This window comes from Acromyrmex echinatior, chromosome 5 (genome assembly GCF_024713525.1).
Source record: "Acromyrmex echinatior isolate Ae372 chromosome 5, ASM2471352v2, whole genome shotgun sequence".
Lineage (NCBI taxonomy): Eukaryota > Metazoa > Arthropoda > Insecta > Hymenoptera > Formicidae > Acromyrmex > Acromyrmex echinatior.
Window position 1 is genome coordinate 10,283,023 of NC_141856.1, and position 23,452 is coordinate 10,306,474.

At 39.8% G+C, this 23,452-nt stretch overlaps 1 protein-coding gene across 1 annotated transcript; it reads left to right on the plus strand.

Moving 5' to 3' along the window:
* The first annotated feature begins 3,093 nt into the window (after positions 1 to 3,093).
* On the plus strand, positions 3,094 to 22,075 carry Hmx (H6 family homeobox). Its single transcript, XM_087406442.1, has 3 exons — positions 3,094 to 5,118; positions 15,199 to 15,533; positions 18,866 to 22,075. Exons 1-3 carry the CDS (start codon positions 4,511 to 4,513, stop codon positions 19,795 to 19,797), a joined length of 1,875 nt encoding a protein of 624 aa, XP_087262568.1. The 5' UTR covers positions 3,094 to 4,510; the 3' UTR covers positions 19,798 to 22,075.
* Positions 22,076 to 23,452: the final 1,377 nt, after the last annotated feature.

Below are 23,452 nucleotides of genomic sequence, written 5' to 3' on the forward strand. Positions count from 1 at the left end.
TCTAATAAAAATATATGGAAATGTATTATAAAATAAATGATAAAAATCTCAATTTTTTTAAATATAAGTACATTATGTATTCAAGATTATTTACATGGAGTTACATTGCGACGCATGAACTAGTTGTCCAGCAAATAAACAAAATATTTATTTGTTCTATATCTTTGTAATTAATCAATGAATCGCAAAATGTTGTATAAATTATTTTGAATATTTATTAAACAAAAATATAATCTTATTCACACAACTTTCATATGTATATAGTTTATTTGAAGTATAAATATTATTATACTTCCAAATTTAATTTCCTTTGCAAGAATTACGTCTAATATACATCCTTAACATAAACTATTTTGAAAACCCAACACGAATTAGTACAATAAACGCAAAATGATGTTAGATAAAAAAATACTTTTCATATTGTTTATACAATATTCTTTCTTATAGAAAACTTTTTATATTCTGTCTTTATTTATTACAAAGGACTTTCAAAATTTATGAAATACTAATATTTTTTTATATTCAAGCTTTTTATTCCTAAAACTATCAATAAATCACTTTCGGCAGTATTACAAGAACAGGATGCATAACGAACAAAGTACCTATAAAAAAAAAGAAGAAAGAAGAGCATCGCGAAGTGCGATGCCTTTGTCTTTGCTTATCACATATTGTAAAACGACGTCGCGTCGCCTACGTTTGACCATTTCTTTTTAATTCACGGGCGTGTAACAATTTTTTCCTTTTCGCCTTCAGGCGGAAACGACGACCACTCGGGACTCGGAGCTCGGAGCTTTGAGCGAGCTCGGGTTGCCGTTTGCGGCTTTTCGCTTTCTCGCGAGCCGCGAGGTGTGGCTATGGCTATGCGTGCGCGCCGCTCATTTGCGTCCATCCGACTTAGAGCCGTTAGCAGTGCTCTGCCTCTTTGTGTTTTTACCGCGTTTTTACATCTTGCTTATGCCTGTGTATTAATTATCTTCCGGTCCCGGAAGAGAGAGGTGGTTTTTTTGATACGGTTTATCGGCGACATCGAACCGGTTGAGCCAAATGGGATTAAATAATGCTTCCTCTAATTAGCTTCGTGGATTACAGGAAGAAAACTCGGACTAGATTAAGAGATATAACCTCTTTTTTAGATGCTAATAACATGATAGTTGGCAGAAATATATCTCATTTGAATTTTTTCTTTTTAATTATGAGCGACCATCATATTCGAATTGAAAATTGTATTTCTCCTATCTAAAGAATATAACATCACGCTTCGTAATATTTATTACCTTCATTCCAAAATTGTAAATTTTTTACTAGATGCTAGAAAATAATTTAGAAAGACTAATTTTTGTATTTTGTCGATCTCTTTTCCGTGGAAATTTTTAAAGAAATTTTATGGTGAATATATTTTAGTCAATAAAATATTATTTAGTATAAAGGGGATAAAAAGAATATTCAGATATATCAGAAATATTTGTTTTGCTATTCCTTTCAATATAAAAACAATCACTATTTTTAGTTTGACTTTCGCAAAAATAATGTGTTTTTCCAGCTTATTAAATAACATCCGGAAGCAGTCATTGTAATATTTATGTGTTTGAATATCTAACATTGTTCCGAAGCAATTGTTCAAAGTTAAAACCAATGCGATTACATCAAGCGGTGCGCGGAATAACTCCGAATGGCATTGTTATCGTTTCACGCAGTCGATTCGTGCGATTTGGAAAATCAGGGATTTTCACGTGTTTAAATCGATAAATGTGACACGTAACTCACAAGAAAAGGAAGCAAGAAGAGGATGTCGCGTAACATGGCTCGATCGCGTCCACTCTTAATTAGCGTTACCTTGCAGCGTATATCTAGTGCCGCCGCAAGAGCACTCTTCTTCCACTAAACGATGAGTATCCAATACTACCGTGCATGTGCATCTTCTGGCGCGTACGTGTTTAACGTACTTGCACGCGCGAATGCACCGCGCTAATACACCAACGCGCATAATGCTCATACATACATAACGAGGAGGCGCAAAGACGGAGAGAGAGAGAGAGAGAGAAAGAGAAAAGCCAAGTGAAGGATAACATTGAGAGAAAGAGACAAATAAAGAGAGAGAGAGAGAGAGAGAGAGAGAAGAGGAAGGAGGGGAGGAGAGCCGGTAAATTAGGTGGGTATATCGTGCGGTTGTGGACGAGGACATGGTATAGGATACGTAGGTACACCAACGTGGCGGCTACCATCGCGCGCCACGTCGGTAGGAAGAGACTCGACGAGAGGCGAGCTAGTAGGGTGGCGAAGAGAGGGATCGACGGGAAACGGGAGGACGGAGGGAGTAGGCTATAAAGGCTAATTGGTTAAAAGCTCACCACTGGCTGCAGGCTTAAATCAAGATCTTGGAGTGTTATAATGGATAAGTAACACGGCGTGGCACGGCCACCGCCACCGGGTTGTGTGTTACCCCCACACACCCCGTCGCGCGTATTCCGCCGCTTCCCCCGTTTCGCTATCCTTCTTTCCCCCTCGCGTCCCCTCTCGCTCGCAGACCTCCACGTTCACGTCGCCTCGCGTACAACCACCCCGTTCACCCGCCGCCGCTGCCGCCGCCGCCGCCGCCGCCGCCGCCGCCGCGCCGCGCGTCGAGGGCGAGTATCTTTCGAGTTAAGGACGGCGCGACCGACGCGATTGGTCCGCGGCGAGGGTTACCCCAGCGGGTAGTCGTGTGCGGCGCGAGTCATCGATCGCGCCTCCGTCCTATGAGAAATCCGGAAAGCCAACCCCTGGCAAGCCGTAGGCCCCGCCCCGCCACCTACCCCGGCCGCACCGACACCCCTTCTGGTAACTTGCAGCTTAGCCGTCCTCGCGCTCGCTTGCCACTCTCCCCTCCTCACCCTGTTCCGCGCGCGCGTCAACGTGCTCCATCCTGCCATCTTCCTCCGACACTCTCTAATTTATCCATTCGCCCCGTTCTAGCCACTGCACTGCCGGCCTTCCCCTCTCCCTCGCTCGTACCCCGCGCAGTCTAGCTATCGCGCGCGGCGCGCAATAACTACCCCCGTGACTCTCGAAGCGTGACTCCGAACCGTCCTTTCTCTCTATCTTACTCCTCGCCGCTCCGTTCTCCCTCTTTCTTGCCCCTCTGTCGCACCCCTCGCGCTCCTACCCTCGCGCTCCTACCCTCTCGCCTTCGTATCGTCGCGTATGAGCGAACAAACGCGCGAGTATACATATGTGAGCCGCGAGCTAAGTGTGTACGTTTACGCGTGTGCGAGAACGAGTTTCTCCTCCGTCCGTGTGACCTGCGGTTTCTCCGGCGTTTTCCTACCCTTAGTATAGCGCGAGCACAGTGCATCCATCGGCCGCGGCCCGTCACTCGCCCGTCACCGCGAAGCGTATCGCAGGACACGAGGGTGCTCGCTCTCTTTCTAATGTGAACGCGCAACCGAACGCGTTGTCAGTACGCGCCGACGCTCTGACGACACGCGCGCGAGTCGAAATTCCGACGCGACGCAACGCAACGCAACGCAACGCAACGCGGATACAGCGTCGTCGGACTCGCACGGACCGATACGATATTTCTTACCAATTGCGAACTCTCCATCCGAACGGCTAGACATACGTCTTCGAGTTCTTTCCGAGTTTCTCGTGTCCTCGACGAAAATCATCGTGTGAAAATTGCGGTTTCGGTTTCTCCAATCCAGAAGAATCCATAAATTGCGGGCGTCACGATTAACAACTCTCCCGCGATGACGACCGATACGATGTCATCGGTTTTGTGAGGAGTGATCGGCAATCAGTGAAAGTGACTCGAGAAAATTTAAGTGACGACACGATAGGGCATCTCGTCTCGGTGTTACTCACGCGGGAACGTTTTACGCTTACGCGGGTGGACGGTGAAGAGCGGAAAGCGAAAAGGAGAGGAGAAGTTACGTATCAGGCTCTGGAACGGACATGTAGTGGTGAAAAAGGAGAGAGTAAGAGAGAAAGAGGGAGAGAGGTGAAGATAGAAAGAGGGGGGTGTGGTAGGTGGCGGAAGGACGATAGGGGGAGAGGGCGACTCCGCGAAGGGTGGGCCGTCCAAGTGTCTTGTCTCCTATCATCCTGTCGTCCAGGGTATCGCTTACGAATGTCGCGCGATCGAGCGATCCGTCTGCGATCCACGACGACGCGCGAGGACGTCCTGGCGACGGTCGCGCATCGACTACCGATGAGTCGTGCGATCAACCTCGTCTGAGTCAACGACAGCAACGCGCTCCACGTACCTGTGTGTGACATCCTGATGTGCGATTGTCCGGGGTGGACAATCGCCGGGTCGCGTCGCGCAAAACGACGCGGGATATCGCTTAACCACCGACCAGTTGACGTCGGATATCCCCTAATATAAACGAGTACCGAAGCGTACTCGACGACGCGCGGCTATCATCGGGAACGAAAGCTCCGACCTTGTTCGAAAAGTCGTATCGGGCTAGCTGGGCTAGCCACGGAAGAAGTGCCGCAGCGAGGAATCTCCCCCGACGGGCCGGCTCGAAGGATGTCCGGCGAAACGGAGATCGAAGTGTCGGTTGTGTCGGAAGAGGATCTGGAGCTGGAGGGCTCCAGGAGTAGCTCGACACCGGCGGAGTTGCTATTGCAGGAGAAGAACGGCAAGTCTGGCTGCGGCCTGAGTAATCACCACCACTCCTTCAGCTTTGACACCGTGAGCAAGCCGGCGCTCAGGCCTGCCTGCAATCCGCAGTACACGTCCTTCAGTATCTCCAACATCCTTGGCAGACCGGAATCGCCGCCCGTTGATTCGACGACTTCCACGGGATCTGGCGAGAGACAGTCGTCGGACGTCGACCGGACGTCGCCGTTACCGCCAGCAAACTCGCAGAACTCGCAGAGAATCCCGCCGTCGTGCGGCAGCCCCGGAAGGATCTCATCCTCGCCCACATCCTTGAGATTGTCCGGCGGTCAACGCGGCGGATTGTCTGCAGCCGGTCACACCGGACTGGAGCCCAGAGCGAATTCCACGGGTATCGGTATCGGATGTGCTACCAGTGCTACCAGTCCAGCCGCGACCTTTTCGCCGCCCGGCGATGCCTCTACCAATCCACTACTAGGACATCAGGCGTCGGCGGATCTCGCGATGCTATCGAGGTACGTTGCTTTCGGTTTTATTAGATGACGAATTTCTAATTTCGTTACGTTTCTAATTTTGACAAATTTTATGAGAAAGAGCTGTAAATATATACGAAACTCTTGGACGATGGAGTATCTAAATCAGTTTCATAAAACGGTCGCTTTTGTACACCAAACTTTATCATTCAATCAATATTTATAATGTTAAATATTTCTCATTAGCACAATTTGCGAAAAGATGTCTTGTAATTATTAATTTAGGTACGGTAAGAGCAAACAAGATTATTGTTCTCGATATTGCTATAATTATGAAAATTAGTGGAGCATTTAACATCACAATTGTACTCATCAATTGCTCGAAAATGTACAGTTCGAAAATGTACAGTTTCGTCATAGTACAGCCATGTTTTTGTTATGTAATATCTATAAAATTATAAAGAATCGAAGTGACGAATTGACTTCCGTCAATTGAGAATAACTTCTGCATTATTTACGTACGTGGAGAATATTTTTAAACTGAATACAAAATTTAAATGACGTTATGCGTCAATGAATTTTACATGTCGCGTTTTGGGAAATAAAAGATAGACGATATATATCGAATGATGTCACACAGGTTTATACGAATGTAATTTCGCTAAAGATGCCTGTTTTCTATAAGAAAGAAAAATTGCCTGCATTTTCTCCTGACGCTTCAATTTTCAACATCGCATATTTTAATATTTACATTTTTCCATATCTTGCTAAACAAAACAGAAATGTGCATTTAAGCTTAGATGAAGAATAAGCCTCTTTTTTCGACTATTTGTATTTTGTGACTCTTCAAGTTTTTTCATCTTAATCGATTTTTGAAACCTTAAAAGCTATTGACGTATCAAGAACTGTCAAAATAATTAGTCTTCTTTTTCTTTTAATTTCAAACGACCGCAATTTCTATGACATCCTGTAAGTATATATCATAGTATAAGCGCAAGTAGCCTCTCGGTAAGAAACTTATGAAAGTGAAACCTTGCGTTTCTAAATTCGGTCTTGAAAACGATTAGCAGCGGAAGATTTGCGTCATTCCCAAGAATTTGTACTTTATTTCTACGAACGCTTTTTCGCGAAAAATAGCACAACTGATTTCATTAATAATGCGATACACATCGCAAGTATACTTTACATCGTAAACACGTGTATAGCGCGCATCATTTATTGGTATACACAATGCATACAGATACAATACCGTTACATTAAACTCAGTCAGATGCGGCAATGTGACCTTCGATTTTATAGGTTGGTGCCGCCAAAATAACTGGCCGAAATTCGAACCTTTATACTGATCGGCGATCGCCATTCATTTCACCGCATAGAACGGGGGGTACGTCAGTTACCCGAGTAAAATACATAAAACATGTTGATTTGTATTTATATAATATAATTTAACTTGTATTTACAATACGTGATTAGCGAAATTCCTAACGGGCATCTGTGAAAGAAAAAAAAAAAGGAGAGGAAAAGAGTCCTTCTGCATAATTTAACGATTTAAACGCCATCGTTTAAACGGCTAATTCAATGCCGTTGCCATTTAATATTAATGCAAAAGTGTCGGTAAATGGAGTTGCTAATACTTGCTAATGATTAATTAATTCGTAACATCGTCGTTATTCATATTCGCCGCTCGCGTAATTGGCGGAATTGTTGAATAAATTAAGACCGCGCCCTCTCTCAGGCAATTAGAAACTCCGCCGCGCTAGCGTTTTCCACGATAAAAACACGCATTCGCAAAGCTTTGACCCGAGAGATTCGACAACACCATTGCGATAGATTAATATCCGACTCTTCACCACCGTTATTCGCATAATTATACACAAACGCGTGTACGAATGCACGATGGGACGCGTTTCGCATTAGCGATGTATAAATTGCATTAACTGCATCACGCGCGTTAATAAGAGCATTCATTTAATAAAAATCGAGGGAGCCTTAATATTCGCAATATGCAACGTTGTGATTATTGTTAAAAAAAAACTTAGGAATTATAATTAAAGAAAATATATTTTTACGAATTATAATTTCAAAATTATAGCTCTCCCCTTCTCTCTCTCTCTCTCTCTCTCAATTTCGATTAATTTAAGAAGCTCTTCCTCAATTATACAAAAATATGTAAGAAAGTATCTTTTCTAGTAAAAGGTTAATATCCTGGAAATATCTCAATAATAAAACTTTATTTTTGATTAATTTCTCGTCGACTTTTAACAAAAACTTTATTAAGACTTGCTTTTTATCAAGGAGCTTAAAAATAAAGCTTAAAATTGAGAATTAAGTCAGAACGAGTTTTCTCCTCGACATCTTTGACCGAAAGAAAAATCAACTCCAAATTGTTCAAATGAAGCTCGAGATATTTTTCGGTTGATGCGGAACACCGTGTTTCACGACCCAATGTCCGCACCCGTCAACTTGGATTACCGGGCGGAAAGGGATGTATCCAGGGTCTTCGTAGCCGTCGCGTCGTCGACCGAAGATTTTTGTAGGCGTGAGCTCGCCCGGATCAAGATACACGACATATCACGGGGGTGGCGAAACGGTAAGGGTAACGACAACGAGCGAGCGCGTGCGGTGAGGATTATATTATGTGGGAATGGACCGACGAGGGGACCGTAATGGGCCTATTAGGCTGTCTCATTTAATAACAACCGTAGCAACAACACCACCCTCTTACATTACTTACGTTATTTAGGAGGACCCCCGCATGCTATCGGATATATCTACGAGGAATCTGAGCACGGTACTGTGCCCGCCGTAAGGGGCAGGAGAGAGAGAGAGAGAGAGAGAGTTCGAGGGTTCGAGATGATTTTATCAGATTTACACCCCCTCCTCGATTGACGACCCACCTCCTCCCCCTCCCTCTGTTCTCGTTCTCGTCCCCGTTCGCGCCCTTTCTCCGCGTCCTCGCCATGCTTGGCTGCCGACACGACGGCTACGATTGCTTGTTTTCCACCCGTTTACCATTTGATTAAGTTCCACTCGTATGCACCGTTGGGGTACACTTCGCTAACAGAGAAAAGCCGCGTCGAGTGGGGCCCGTCACGCAAACGAACTTATCGCGGCAGATAAATGGTACCTAAACTGTAATAAACAGATTTTCTTTTCAAAAGTACGTAGATAATTCCATTTTCACTGAGAAATGGGAATTTTGGCATCGTCTTTATGGCCGGTAAAACTCTTCGAAGTGTACGTGAAATATTTCTGATTTGTAAACACCTTTGTCTTTATCAGATTTATAAAGAATTTATTAATTAATATGCAATTGAACATTAATTCATTTAAAATTGAATAAATTGGATTTTTGCAAAGTTTTTGTTGTACATCCATGATACGTGTGCGATGATGTGTATAAAATAATCGAATTGTTTTCTTCTTTAAATAACGATGAGGAATGCACAAATCACACACAAATGCAACTTGCAAACGCAAAAAGGATACAATGACGGTGCAAATTTCCTGGTAATGCACGGCATAATTCACACATCACAAAGAGTTACGAAAGAGGCGCGTCTCGCTTGTAATAATCACTCCGCGGCGATACGTAAAATTACAAATGCGTATATATATATATATATATATATATTCCGTTCGGATCCATTTACGCGTTTAAATGCAATTCAACAAAAATTCGCGTGATGGTATAGAATTACGCGATGATCGCGCGCGTTTGCGCAATTTTCACACATACATACATAAAACGCGCGCGCGTGTCCAGGGCATAATTGTGCGAGCACGCTAATTAACGTCACGAGCAACTGGCAACCGAAATTTGTTATCGAAACGCGCGCATCGATAAGAGAAGGGGACGGCAAAAAATCAATTAGGCGTAGAGTGCATAATGGATGCGGATGAAACGCCGTACACGTATAGTCCAAGGTTAAGGAGTCTAAGATTCCCTCGAGAAACAGGCTACCTATCCCGCGGCCCATTTACTGCCGAGTGAGCAGCCCTTACGTCTCTTCCGGGAGGAAGTGCGCAAGTTCTAGGCTCGATTTATTATTAAATCGCCGCTCTACCAGCCTGAGATTCTCGTTCGCCAAGGTCGTGAAGAGAGAAGTTGGCGCCATGCGATCTCAGCAGAGCACTATCCATCTTCTATATATATGTATACATATATATATATATATATATATATATATATATAACTTAACTGATCAAATAATAATATTTCTCTACAAGGGAGTAAGTACTCGCACAGGGATTTACGCGCTGGATACGCCCGGTATAACATGCGCGCTTTATGAAATTGTAACAATCGCATCCGACTCCTCTTTAATGAGCGACTTGAAGATCTTCGTATCTTCATAATTGACACGTATACATCATATTCTGAATAAATCTTATTAAAGATGCCATGCTTTAAATTAATTAAAATTGTAATTTTTAGTTTTACCAAAGCATATTTGAGCTACGTATATATCTGTTATAATTTAAAGTTAGTTTTGCGATTACACTGTGAAGAACACAACCTAAAGTTGAGGTCAAAACATTTGTAGATTCTAACTTTTAATTATGTTAATATAATTTTGAATTTGTTGTACAAACACTTAATTTAGCTCACAGTCTCCTTTCTTACCTTATTTGAATTTTAATTTGCTAAATTTTTTTATATTTAATTAAATTTTTATATTTAATTAAAATTGTTACGTACATGAAATTCGGCTAAAGGAAACGGCTTATGTATTTATTCTGAAAAATTACGTTGGGTAAAAAAGTAACTGGATTTCATCGCAAGCCCTATATTTAGAAGAATTAATTATCTCTTCACGCGCGTCCATCTTGTTCGTTCTCAATACGTTTCGAATTCGTTCGCGCGGTCCATTGATTCTGGCGCGGAGTATCGTGAAAATATTTTTTTTTCGATTTGCTCGCGATTTCACGAAGGCTTACATTCAAAAACGTTACCGCGAACACAGTAGAACCGCGAACAGAAGATCCGTCTGATATAATCCGCGACAGAGACCGCCTCGTTAATTACAGCACTGATGAAATGATTCGTTAATTAGGGTGGGATCGCGCTACAAGTTTCAAAGGAAGATACGATAAAGCCTATTGTGTATGATCGCCTATTCGCGAGCGATATGGATGTTTCGACGTTGGGAACAAATGCTCGGGATGAGCGATGGCGGCGGCAGTATGGATCACGGATCGTAATTGCGTTGAATACAATTCCCTCCGATTTCATTCGACGCTGCTTCGTCTACGAAGTAGCAAATCCTTGATTAAAAAGTCACACAAGGAGACATGACTGACATAAGAGTCCAAATGGAATTACAATATAAATAGATAACACATTAGCATGTCATACTTCTAATATGTATCAATTTTAAGAAACTTGTTATAACTATATCAGTTCTATATTATTTCTTCACAAAACTTTCAAGTTTATCTAAAAATTCGTGTATCAAGAAACATTTTTACAGTAATAATAATTTTCTTTAGAATACACATATGTATATGAGTTACCGAGTTATTGCTGTAAACATGGAAATAGATTCGTCGTTCCGTCTATCGCAAGCCAATAATGTAACGAAGCCAGCTAGCGGATTTAGTCGAACGCTTTGAAAGCCAATAAATCGTTGTTGGGTCATCCTGACGACGCTTTATAAGACACAGTGTTAACAATAGATTTCATCGTGTTGCAATCGCACACACGTATGGGGAAAGAGAGAAATTAAAAATCGGATTGAAATAAGTAATATGCAAAAGGAATATATGTACAAAAGAATGCTTCTTAACATTCTCTCCGAGTCGATGTAATAAACATAACTTGAAAATTTATCCCATCCATCTACTTCTTTTCCATTTATTTTGCCTCATTAATAATCCGATAATCTATTTTTCGCCGTTTTCTTCGCCCTTTTGTTTTTATTTTTCTGTGTAAAGCACAACGTGATGATCGCATGTTGAACATACAGATTGCAAACCGCTTTGGGCGCACTTTCGCTAGCGAACGCGATCGACTTCTCTTTCTTCGCTGCGCTCCTAACTACCCTCGGTGTAACGATACACGACGAAACGTATCGTATTACGAGCGATCGTTAACGGCATAAAGAGTTTATATTTGAGAATGGCACTTACTGAGCGCGCAAGCAGAGGTAGAATAATAATCAATACAAGCAAGCGGTATAACACGTCATTGAAGACACGGAAGGAAAATTTTAACGGAAATGCCCAATAAAGATAACTCGAGCGCGTCTCGTATTAAAAATTTATATAGGCCTAATGAAATAAATCCTAAAAAGAAAAGAAGCGAATTTATTAAAAAGAATTTTTATTATGGCGGTAAGAGTTGCAAATTAATATTTCTGCACGTAACCAATTATAGTATCAAATCCTTAATATAAGAATAAATTTAAATCAAATTTTCCAATCAGGGAAATCATAAGAAGGAATTTTTATTATCGTGATATTGAATTTTAGAAGATATAAAACCGATAATTTAGAAATCTATAGAGCAAACAAATAAGAAAATTCATTTTCCAATTAGTTTTCAATTAATTTGTCTTGTTAGAAATTTATTTCGTATTTTCATTACGAATATGCATACATATATGTGTGTGTATATGTGTGTGTGTGTGTGTGTGTGCGTGTGTGTGTGTGTAACAGCATGAATAAAAATTATTAATTATTTCTTTTAAAAATTCTTTCTTTTTTCAACTACTTTATAAGTAATAAAATAAACAAATTAATCTTTAATATATACCTTTGAGTCATTCATGTGTCCTGCGAATTTCTTTTCTTTGATTTACATACAACAATATTATATACAACAATTTTATATGACAATTTATAATAAATATACAACTTTACAATACACAAATATACAAATACTTTCTTTTCAAAGATGTCAAAATATATATGTAAAAAATGCTTAATAATTTTTATATAGTATTATTTTTGTAAAAATGATGAAAATTAATTCACGACACGAAAGACCCATCATGCGTAGTAAGGGTGCCAAAAACTAAGGTGTGTACTTAAGGGTTAAGTTAAAAATGAAAATATTATTACATACAGAATCAAAAGGCTGCACAAAATAGAAAACTGGAAATCAAATATGAATGCTTAAATATAATTGTTACACTCGAAAGATCATCGACGACAGGAGAGAAACGGAAAGGCGAGTCACGCGAGTCAAATGCATGCTTGATAACCTAAGAGAGATTCGAGAGAGCGTGTTAAAAGGAGGAGACCGCTGAGAAAAGTTCTTGAGTGCCTACCTACGTAGAGAGTAAGACTCGTAAACCTAGTCAGCCACATTGAGTGTTCGCGGCAGTCTAAGACGTAAGATCTGCAGAATTAGGCAGTAAATGGTGGTGGATCTCTTCACCGAGAGAGATCCGAGTGTTTGGTGTTTATACCTGCTCCTTCAGAGAAGGGTCTCTGAATGCTTACAAAACAGGCGGTTGTCAGATTTCCTTTATCTTTTCCGGGGCATTTGTGTGTACCCGGGCCATCATTTCTCCTCTCCCGTTAGCCGCGCGAAGCCTTCTTGAGAATACCTCGATATATCTCGTCTCGATGCCGAGAGAATCGTGGGGAAGAGGAGTACCAAAGATCGCGTGTCATTGAGGAATTCTCTTAGGAAGGGTCTTAATTCCTCCTTTACTTCGATCCCAGGCAGCCTCGTCGTCGTCATCGTTGTCGTTATATTGTTATGTCCTACCTATCGCCTAACGTGACTTCCTCCTAGTGATAAACGATTGACACGTGTGGAATCGACGTGGCATTAACTTACATAAGTGCGATTATCGTTGATACAAGAAGATAAAGTTAAAAAGAAGCTCAATATCCAATCGATTCAGCGAATAAGAGATAGATTTCGTAAACCATCTCTTGCTTGAAGAACGAAAAGGGTTCGCATTTTATAACGCATTTGCTGTCTATTTAATCGAATTCTATATATTAAGCTTCTCAAGACAATAGTATCATTATTACAAAATTTCTTAAAAAAGTGCATTACGTTATCTCAAGATGAAGAGTAAAGAATATTTTCGGATAAAATAAATGTAACCAACTATTAAAAAACTGATGGTATATATTAGAACGCGAGATGGAATATTAGAACAAATAAATTGTTTGCCATATCTTCATCGCAAACGAGGCCAGAAATGAGCGTAAAGTGCCACTCATACGATGGCAAACAAAGTCAAATGCGCTTTCATGTGGCGAGCGCGTATCGAAACGAGATCAGATCGCTCGTTTCAGCAGCAGACGGACTACAACGGGGAAGCGAGGAAGAAACACGGGAAAGTACTAAGGCTTCCGAAGCCTCCTCGGCCTGACCAACCTGCCCTGCCTGCCGATATCGGCCAGTCGACCGGCGGATCCTGCTTGCCTATATTTCTGTTCACCACAAATCGGTTACTGTCGCATTAAGTTTCGACGCGTGCAGCTGCAACAATGGCGCTTAGCTGCGATCGGAAGTAACGGAAAAGAAAGAGAGAAAGCACATAAGCGGCGAAATAACAATCAGAGGACAACCAACCGTGAAGAGACCCAAAGACAGATTTACCGATAAACGATCTAAAGAAGATTCCGACCAAAACAAAGCCACTAAATTCGCAAAATTTCAGAGAAGCTTTGTTGTAATAATTTTGTTTACACTGTTATATTGATGTCGTATTTACATAATTTTTTAAAGAAACTACGTTTTTTATTGGAAACTATGTTATGATTAAAAATAATTTCAACACATTGGATACCGACTCTAATTCGTTTGTCCCTCTAGCAACGCCGGAGTGAAATTTTCACACTGTGTTGGATTTGTATCAATAAAATATACGATTGTGAATTATGCAAAATTATGATATACATAGTACGTTTATTGCTTTAGAGACTATTATTTGAATATTAATTATATGTAGAAATGTTATTTTGCACGAGTTTTGTATATTTTGTGAATTTGGTAGCGACGGGTCAGCAAACCAATCACTGGTGATCGGCAAGGCGCCACTAAAAATTCAAGTGCCGTTTACTAGTGACCAGCACAGCATTCAACGTGTTAATCAAGGTTTCCGCATAAAGCTGCTACTGAATTTGCCACCGGAAGGGTCCGCGACGCGCAGGTATGCTTCTCCCCTGGTCAACGCGACGATTTTCTCGAGAGCTTCTTGCTCTAAGCGGATTTTTGCTCTTAATAACCAGTCGAGCGTTTATTCGTAGCACGTCCAGCTATTGTTGCGGTGCAAACACCGTTTCCAAATATATTCTATTCAGTGAAGAGCTTTGCTTTCTCCCGAGTGGTTGAGTAAATCTGAATGGTAATAGCCGTCGGCTACGAGCTACGAGCGACGGCACTTATCCCGAACGTAACGATCCCGCATGCTCAAACTATACCCGCGACGCACACTAGACTTTATTCGTATATTTACACGTGTGGCGACAGTTCATAAATTTCTTTTATAAACAAAGCTAGAGACCATATTCGATTTGTTCGTGATGTTTCGGTGATTTCTTTTTTAGTCGCATATTAAACGAAACTCACAAACTTGGCACGATCTGTCTATAAAATAGTATCTATACCAATTGATACTTGACGTTTAATTACTCCTATTATTCCTCACGTTTGCATTATGTTATAATAATTACATTTAACTATTAAGAAAAATTATTATAAGATTATATTAATGTATAAATCTTTCATGTCTTAAAACATATGTTATAATAATCGTTATAACAAAAAAACCAAATGAGAATTCTGAAGAGTAGAAGTTTTCTTCATATAAATGTGTGAAAAAATTTTTTTTCAATTTCTCAGAAAGCAAATTGAAAATTCGATATCCTTTGCTTTCAATCGTTTCTGATTTCGAGGAGCTACCTATGTCTCAACATTTTAGTTAAGAAAAAAATTTCACTCCGAATTAATCGATACATTCTCAAAAATCAAAATAAAGTTTATCTGAAATTTATATAGGATTTACTAGACACAAAAATCTTGATTACGAAAGAATCTTGCTTCTCTCGTTTTGATTTTAATTATTACAATATTATTCGCAAAACCTTGGATCTATATTACATCGTATTTAATAATGATCATAAAACGACTTTTGTCATCTCTTGTTGTAGATTGATAGCAAGTCGATACCCAGTCGGCATCGGCGGCCTATTCTACCCGTCGACACTACAGCATCTCCATCAGCAGCAACAACAGCAGCATCAGCATCATTCGCGGCTGGCCGCCGCGGCTTCGTCCGCCCTCAGCAATGCCGTGCAGGTTGCCGGCCAATCACCGGACATTGTCGACGCCGACGGCATTCGTGGCGTTCTACTCGGCGGCGCCGGCTGGCCGTTTCCATGGAGGCCGGCGCACAGCCTGCAGACGCTCGAGCATCCCTCACCAAGCGACGTGGTCGGCACCCTCAGCCGCGTCAGTCCCGCGTCCGCATCTTTTCCTCAGCGAGGTGAGTTCGATTCTCTTCCCTGCCTCTCGCCCCGCTCTCGCCTACTCAGGCAGATCGAGACGGCTTATTAAGGATAATCCGAGGGAAAACGCGCGCCGCGCCGTGGTCGAAAGGAAATGTTAACATTGTTTCGCAACTGAGGTCTCGAACACCGGCTTTCACCGAGTCAGACAAAAGTAATGTGAAGTTCTCTTTTTTGAAATTTTCTTATTAAGTGGAAACCGAAACATATAATTAAGAATAATATAAAGAAACGAGATATTTTATGCCTGATGCCAAAATAGGCTTTCCTTTTAATCGTTATTTAATCATTATTATTGTAATAATTAAATTATTCTAGAGAAAAGTAGAATATTTATCTATATCTCAAAAATATGTCTCTGAGAAAAATAAATAAATAAATGTTTTTGATTACATAAAAATTTTATTACTTCTCTCTGCTTGATAATATAAAACTTTCACCGAGTCAGACAAAAGTAATCTGAAGTTCTCTTTTTTGAAATTTTCTTATTAAGTGGAAACCGAAACATATAATTAAGAATAATATAAAGAAACGAGATATTTTATGCCTGATGCCAAAATAGGCTTTCCTTTTAATCGTTATTTAATCATTATTATTGTAATAATTAAATTATTCTAGAGAAAAGTAGAATATTTATCTATATCTCAAAAATATGCCTCTGAGAAAAATAAATAAATAAATGTTTTTGATTACATAAAAATTTTATTACTTCTCTCTGCTTGATAATATAAAACTTTCACCGAGTCAGACAAAAGTAATCTGAAGTTCTCTTTTTTGAAATTTTCTTATTAAGTGGAAACCGAAACATATAATTAAGAATAATATAAAGAAACGAGATATTTTATGCCTGATGCCAAAATAGGCTTTCCTTTTAATCGTTATTTAATCATTATTATTGTAATAATTAAATTATTCTAGAGAAAAGTAGAATATTTATCTATATCTCAAAAATATGCCTCTGAGAAAAATAAATAAATAAATGTTTTTGATTACATAAAAATTTTATTACTTCTCTCTGCTTAATAATATAAAACTTTCACCGAATCAGACAAAAGTAATGTGAAGTTATCTTTTTTGAAATTTTCTTATTAAGTGGAAACCGAAACATATAATTAAGAATAATATAAAGAAACGAGATATTCAATATGCCTGATGTGTCCAAAATAGACTTTCCTTTTAATCGTTATTTAATAATTATTATTGTAATAATTAAATTATTCTAAAGAAAAGTAGAATATTTATCTATATCTCAAAAATATGCTTCTGAGAAAAATAAATAAATATTTTTGATTACATAAAAATTTTATTACTTCTCTCTGCTTGATAATAATACAAAACTTTCTCAGCTTGATCAACTTCAAAAATGTGTGCTCTCGACTGAAGAAATTCCTAAAAAATGTTATACACAAGATGCACTGATATTTCAAGACGATTGAAACATGAAATCGCCAACTCGTATAGATCGCGAAGAAAAGACGAAGGAAAACGAAGGTAACGCGGGGGACCTCTATAGATATACAGATATATTGTCTGTGTGCGCATTATAGACGCGTTCGTGTATCTATGTGTATATCTTCGCGTATACAACGCGTAAGGCTTCCACGGCTTCCATCATGACAAACCAACGTCGATCGCCTTACCCAACGATCGTTTTGCTTCTGCCACCTTGCCTAAGCACTTAGACAGTTACCATTCCCACCTATGAACACACTTGCACAATTATCAATTAGTTCCATCTTACAACGCTTAATTCTTTAACAGTATATATGATAACGATAATAACAACTGCTTAGTGTTTAGTTGCGTTATTTTTATTTTTTCTATAAATCTTGATACGGCTGAAAATTAAATTTTTTTCAAAATCAGCCATTTTTTTCGAAAATAAGCGAATATATTTAAAGCAATTGTAAAAAAAAATGAGAAGAAAAAAAAGAGAAAATATATTTAAGGCTGTATACAAAATCAACAGATTTTTTAATAAATCTTGTTTTAATGGTAATAATAATGATTCTCACTTTACGAACAAAAAAAGTTGAAAAGCACATATTTTTAAAAATATGTTCTGCTCGATTATATTTCCGATATAACAAATATCAAATTATTGATTATAAAAATGTATCGTATCTAGTTTCGTTTCAGCCGACTTTTTGTCTGTGCCACAACGATCATTTGTAGAGAGAAAGGATTAAACATTCTACACACATATTAATGACATATTGTCGCTAAAAATAAAACGATCATATTTATCCTCGATTTTGCATACATGGAATATCGCACACCAGTTAATAAAGACATAACAATAGAAAAAATATTTGTAGGAAATGAATAAATTATTGCATGTTTTATTGTCTCCCTCACGTTCTCATCGCAAAAGACACACGACTGTATAATGGTATTTTATACAAATATGTAGGTATACATCGCAAATAATGTCATTGGATGATGCATTTGCATCGATAGCGGCATAGGGAATTCAATACGCAGCAATTATGTCAAAATGGATTAATAGAATATTAATTAGCATTCTATTAATTGATTAAATATTCAATACGGATAGAGAAATGTATAATGGCGATTTATCGGAACGCGCGTGAGAGAGAATTTGTAAATTCAAAGCGCTCTCACCGGACTGATTGACGTATACGGATCGCGTTTAAAAAGAAAAGCGATTAACGCGTTTACCTTTCTCTCGTTAACGATTTGATTATATCGATAAATATACATGATGTGTCTTTCATACTTCACACACATTACAAATATCATTATTTGTTATCGTTATACGATATCGCAATTCTCTGATCTCCGCGAATTTTTGCGCCATTAATCAGACTTATCCCGCGTTACTTGTTAAGAATAATCCCAGTTGAAGGATAATAATCCTCGTAAATAAAAAGATCTTTGTTTCAGTAACTTGTGAAACAAAAGAGATAATTAACAGAAAAATATAACTCTACGAGGAGCTATCGATTCTAAGTAAAAAGTGTCCGGAAGCTTTTCATTGTGAGAAAAGATAATTGCATTGGAAGAGAAAAGTAATTATAATTTTCTTTGTTTAAAAAAACGTTATATATGTATATATAACAATTTTAAGAGAAAATTCGTGTCTATTGATACAACGATATAATAATATTAATGATAATCGATAAGCAAGAATAGTTTCGATAGGTTCTAGAAGAACAAAAAACACATGAAAAAAAAATTCGAAATAAATACATGTGTGTGAAAATCGCATATTTTTTTACATTGAAAAGCAGTTTATAAATAGAGAAGCTGTATGGTGATTGAAATCAACACGTGTATCTTCCTCCAGACGAACTCGACGATGACAACGGCGATGATCGTCTACATCGCGCGAGGAGTCCATCAAGTGGTGACGAGGCGCACGACGATCTCGGTGAAGGTGACGACTGTGCGGATGCCGACGGTGAAGGCGAATCGACATCGACAAGTCTCCATGGCACTTCGGTGGGCGGTGGTGGTGGTGGTGGTGGTGGTGTTGGTGGTGGTGGTGGTGGTGGTGGTGGTGGCGGCGGCGGTGGTGGTGGTGGCGGTGGAAACGGCAATAGTAACGGTCAAAACAACGTGCAAGTTGGCGTAGACGGTCGCGAGTCGAATAGCATAAAGCGCAAGAAGAAGACTAGGACAGTGTTCTCTCGGTCGCAAGTGTTCCAACTAGAGAGCACGTTTGACATGAAGCGCTACCTTTCATCGTCGGAGCGCGCCGGTCTCGCCGCCTCGCTCAGGTTGACAGAGACCCAAGTGAAAATATGGTTCCAGAATCGGCGGAACAAGTGGAAACGGCAGTTGGCCGCTGAACTAGAAGCGGCGAACATGGCCCATGCGACCCAGAGGCTAGTCAGGGTGCCGATTCTGTACCACGAAGCGTCAGCCAGCACCGGCGCTTCCGCTGGCGTGTCGGTGACGGCGCCGGGACCACCGGGACCTCCGGTGCCGTCCTCGGTAGGTGCGACCTCCGCCCTGTCGCACTCGGTCGGCGTCGGAGTGGGCGTCGGTGTCGGCGTCGGCGTCGGCGTCGGCGTCGGCGTCGGCGTCGGCACCTCGTGCGCGCCCACCACGGCGCAGCCTATCTTCTACTCCCATCACCATCAACATCACCATCACCACCCGGCGGCGGCCCACGTGCAGGCGCATAGTCTGTTGTCCCACCAGGTGCACCCGCAACCGCCGCCCCCGCCTCCGCCGCCGCCCAACGGCCAACCACCGCGGACGTCCTCGCAATAACACCGTCCGACGACTTACGAGGGTAGCGTGCGGTTGCTGCGGGAGACGACGACCCTGAACAAGATGATCACCGTCAACGATGCGACGGCGACGCCTTCTCGGCTGGACCGCGCCGTCTGGCTGATCGATGTCGAGTGACACGGCGAACGCACGCACGTTGGCACGATATCGACGCGAATCGACACGGACTGACGGACGTCCTCCGATCGTCCTGCGACATCCCCTGATCGATCCCACGATACCACGGACACGGACACGGTTGTCCCCTCGGCGCGACGCGGCGCAGCGGTAATTCGAGAGCGTTGGAATTTAAAAATGCTTTTCTAATATGCGGACTCTGGACGATGTGGATAAATGTGAGTATGCGCGAGAAATGTAGAGTTTTGATTCGCTTTTATATCTCAATTATATAAGAAAAATTATCTCGTACAATTTAAATTGTACTCTACATTCTACTTTATTTTTAAATGAGTGAGTTCACACGTTCTAGCAGTCATCATTTTACTCAAAACATTTGTATAAATGTATAAGAATTTTCTCTCGTGATTGTGTATTCATAATTACTAGGGAAGCTAATCTAAAATACTCGTAGATAAAAGAATATATAAAAATATTTTACTTATGCAAATTTTAATAATATGTAATAGCAATAAATAAAAAATTATTGTTAGAATATTATTTCCGTTAGAATATAAACTCAATAAGTTGAAACTCTACGTTTTCTGAGCATAGTAGACTAATTCATGTCTATTCACATCTTTGTTATTATCTAGAAAAGTATTATCTCTTGCAAATAATTTCGTAAAATTATTTTTGATGCTCGATAAAAAGGCTTTATATAAGTCAATTTGTTCATCTCGAAATAAATTATCAAAAAAAGATGCGTTAAATTGATACAATGTTGTGTGATCACATTGTAATAATAAAAATGATATTATATTTAGTATTGGAGAATGGATATCCCATTTTTTTAGTCATTTTATCTTTTCGAGAAAAAGCAAGACATTTTGACTTATATCTTTTTCTATCGGGCCAATTAGAAATATTTGTGCTAGTCCGCGCAATTATGCAGAGAACTAAACTGTGATTATAATGATTTTGTGTCGCTTCTGTGAGCTACGGGTGACGAAAGCTGGTTACGAACTCATACGGTTTCCCTTCCGGTTTGTCGAGATACAATATAATAATAGCGCATCGTTCCTCGTTCCAACTCAGTTTGTCAATGTATTAAAACAGGATGCAAAATTTCATGGTACCGCAATTGACGGACGGAAATTAGATTCTGTTTACGTTCGAGAATCCTCGATATATATTACCCGGGATCTTTGTAAATAGTATAATATATATATTGATAGCGATTCTTCGATTTTGCGCGGATATACGAGAAGGAAAATTTTTAAACCGTCCTTGATTGTGCGACGCCCGATATTTTAATTATGGTCGATTACCGTATCCTTTTCTCTGATCGTTTCTCCTGTAAATAGTCTTTACGCAAAGTGTAAATTTGTATTTGGAATTATGTGCGCCGAGGGGAACGCACTGTGAGCCAGTGATCGGAAAAACTTCGTTTGTATAATTCAGGGATTAAAATCGATGCAATTTCGAGTTCAATTTTCGATAGACGAAAGATAGTGAACCTCACGGCAATGTCGCATTTCCATCTGCCATGTGAATATAAGCGCGGAGAAAAACCGATTTCCACATGTGTATCTACAGAAATTTAAACTTGCTGAAATTGCATCGTACAATACCTGATGTAATCGGGATTCGCTGTGGTTGTAAAATTGAACACACACACATGTACGACATATATACATAGACACGCAGCAAACAAACACAAACGTATACAACATAAGACACAGGCAGGGTTCCTACGATATATTCCACCTGTTGTGATAAGTATCTAAACGAATAATTTTATTAAACAGAACGGTAGAGCTATGAAAATATCGCCTCTCTCACATTATATACTACCTATCTATAGACGTCAATTAAGGAGAAGGTTCGCCTGGAATACCGTGTTTTATACGGATATTTGTGATCCGGAATCTCTTATTGTACAGCCGATCGTTTCGTAATGAATCGCTAAATAATGATCGTTGAACCATATAATACACGTCGTTCGAATTTCCTCTTAAGAACTTAAGAACTGTATCGAGCTGATCTACATTGATGATCATCATCGAGCTTGGTGTGAGGTAATCGGCAAACGTTCCTAGATTCAACGATATTCGGCGAGATCGACGAACGATCGAATAAAAATACGAATACGTTTAAATTGCGCTTTTTTTTTACTATGGCGCCCATAAAGAGATAGCAACGAAACAATGGAACGCGCATCGACAGTGTTCACATAAAAATATTAAAAATCCGAACTCCGCGCGGGGATTAAAATTAATTGTTGTGCGGTTTCATAAGAGGTCTCCCTATAAACAAATTGACACAGAAATAAAACATAGTATTCCGTTTTCAAAATAAAATCAACGAATGGACTCTTTGATGGAATTCGAACGGATCGAGAAGCGTGTCAGTTGATAAAATCTATTAATTCACATTTGTATCACCGTCTGTACTGTCTCATAGAAATGAAACGAGGGATAAAATTCACATGGAGCGAGAAAAATCACCAATTAAAGATGCTTATTTTGTTATATTTTACAAGTTTCTAAATTCCTTACGGATAAACGTCAAAAAGAATGATACAACGTTATGAATTCTCTAAAAATAGCAAATTAAAGATATCCATAACTTTTCTATGAAATTCTACGATTTATTAAAACGGAGATGCACGTTCGTGTATCTAAACATTTTTCACAGAAGAGCAACAATCATTAATTCACTGTCACAATCATTCATTCACTTGCAAAAAAGCTTTTTCTTTAAGCAAACTAACAAACTGTGAGTAATATCAACGAGACAGTACTTAGAAGAAAAGCTTAAATCAAGTCATGCATGAATCATTTCCTACGGATCCGATAAATTGCGCTTCGAAAGATCTTAACTTTAAAATCATCAGCTGGAAATGGAACGATAAAAAATAAAACGGTCAGCGAAACTTCGACACATCTCAGGGAAAAAAGTACTCATATTTCTAGTCAATATTTTTATTGACATTTATTGAACATTCGTTGCGATGCACTTCACTTAGGTAGGTAAGTATGATTATTCTTTGTTTCTTAAGCAAAAATTTATTTAAAAATTTACGTATCAAAATATTTAAAAAATAGTAAAAGAGTACTTATCAAACGTCTTATAGCGCGATCTGTCGCTGCGTAATGAAAAACGCGTAAAATTAATTGCTTACTTGTAACTTTTCACATCGCTCACGTACTCCTGAAGCAACTTGCGTACAAGTATTTACGCGCGTCGCTCCTCGTGTCCTTTGTTCTAAAACGGTAAAGCTAGCAGCGTAATCACGAGGGACAATGCACCTACACAGCCCACATTCTGCATTCGCTGCACATGCAGTCGGCACACACGACGTATCCTGAGTAACGTAAGTAAGTACATGGCACTTCAATCAATGCGTTCTCGCGTCATCGCACTTTCATCTCTCTTCTAATCCCCCCCTGATCTCTCCACTTCTATCTTTTTATCCATAAATTCTCTCTTTCTCATCCTCCTCTCTCTTTCTCTTCTTTCTCTTTTTTATTTT

Bases quoted from the DNA above. Each gene is read 5' to 3' on its own strand.
- Hmx (XM_087406442.1), top strand. From the start codon at position 4,511: ATGTCCGGCGAAACGGAGATCGAAGTGTCGGTTGTGTCGGAAGAGGAT. The intron at 5,119-15,198 runs GTACGTTGCTTT...CTCTTGTTGTAG, and splicing joins GATCTCGCGATGCTATCGAG to ATTGATAGCAAGTCGATACC. The intron at 15,534-18,865 runs GTGAGTTCGATT...ATCTTCCTCCAG, and splicing joins CGCATCTTTTCCTCAGCGAG to ACGAACTCGACGATGACAAC.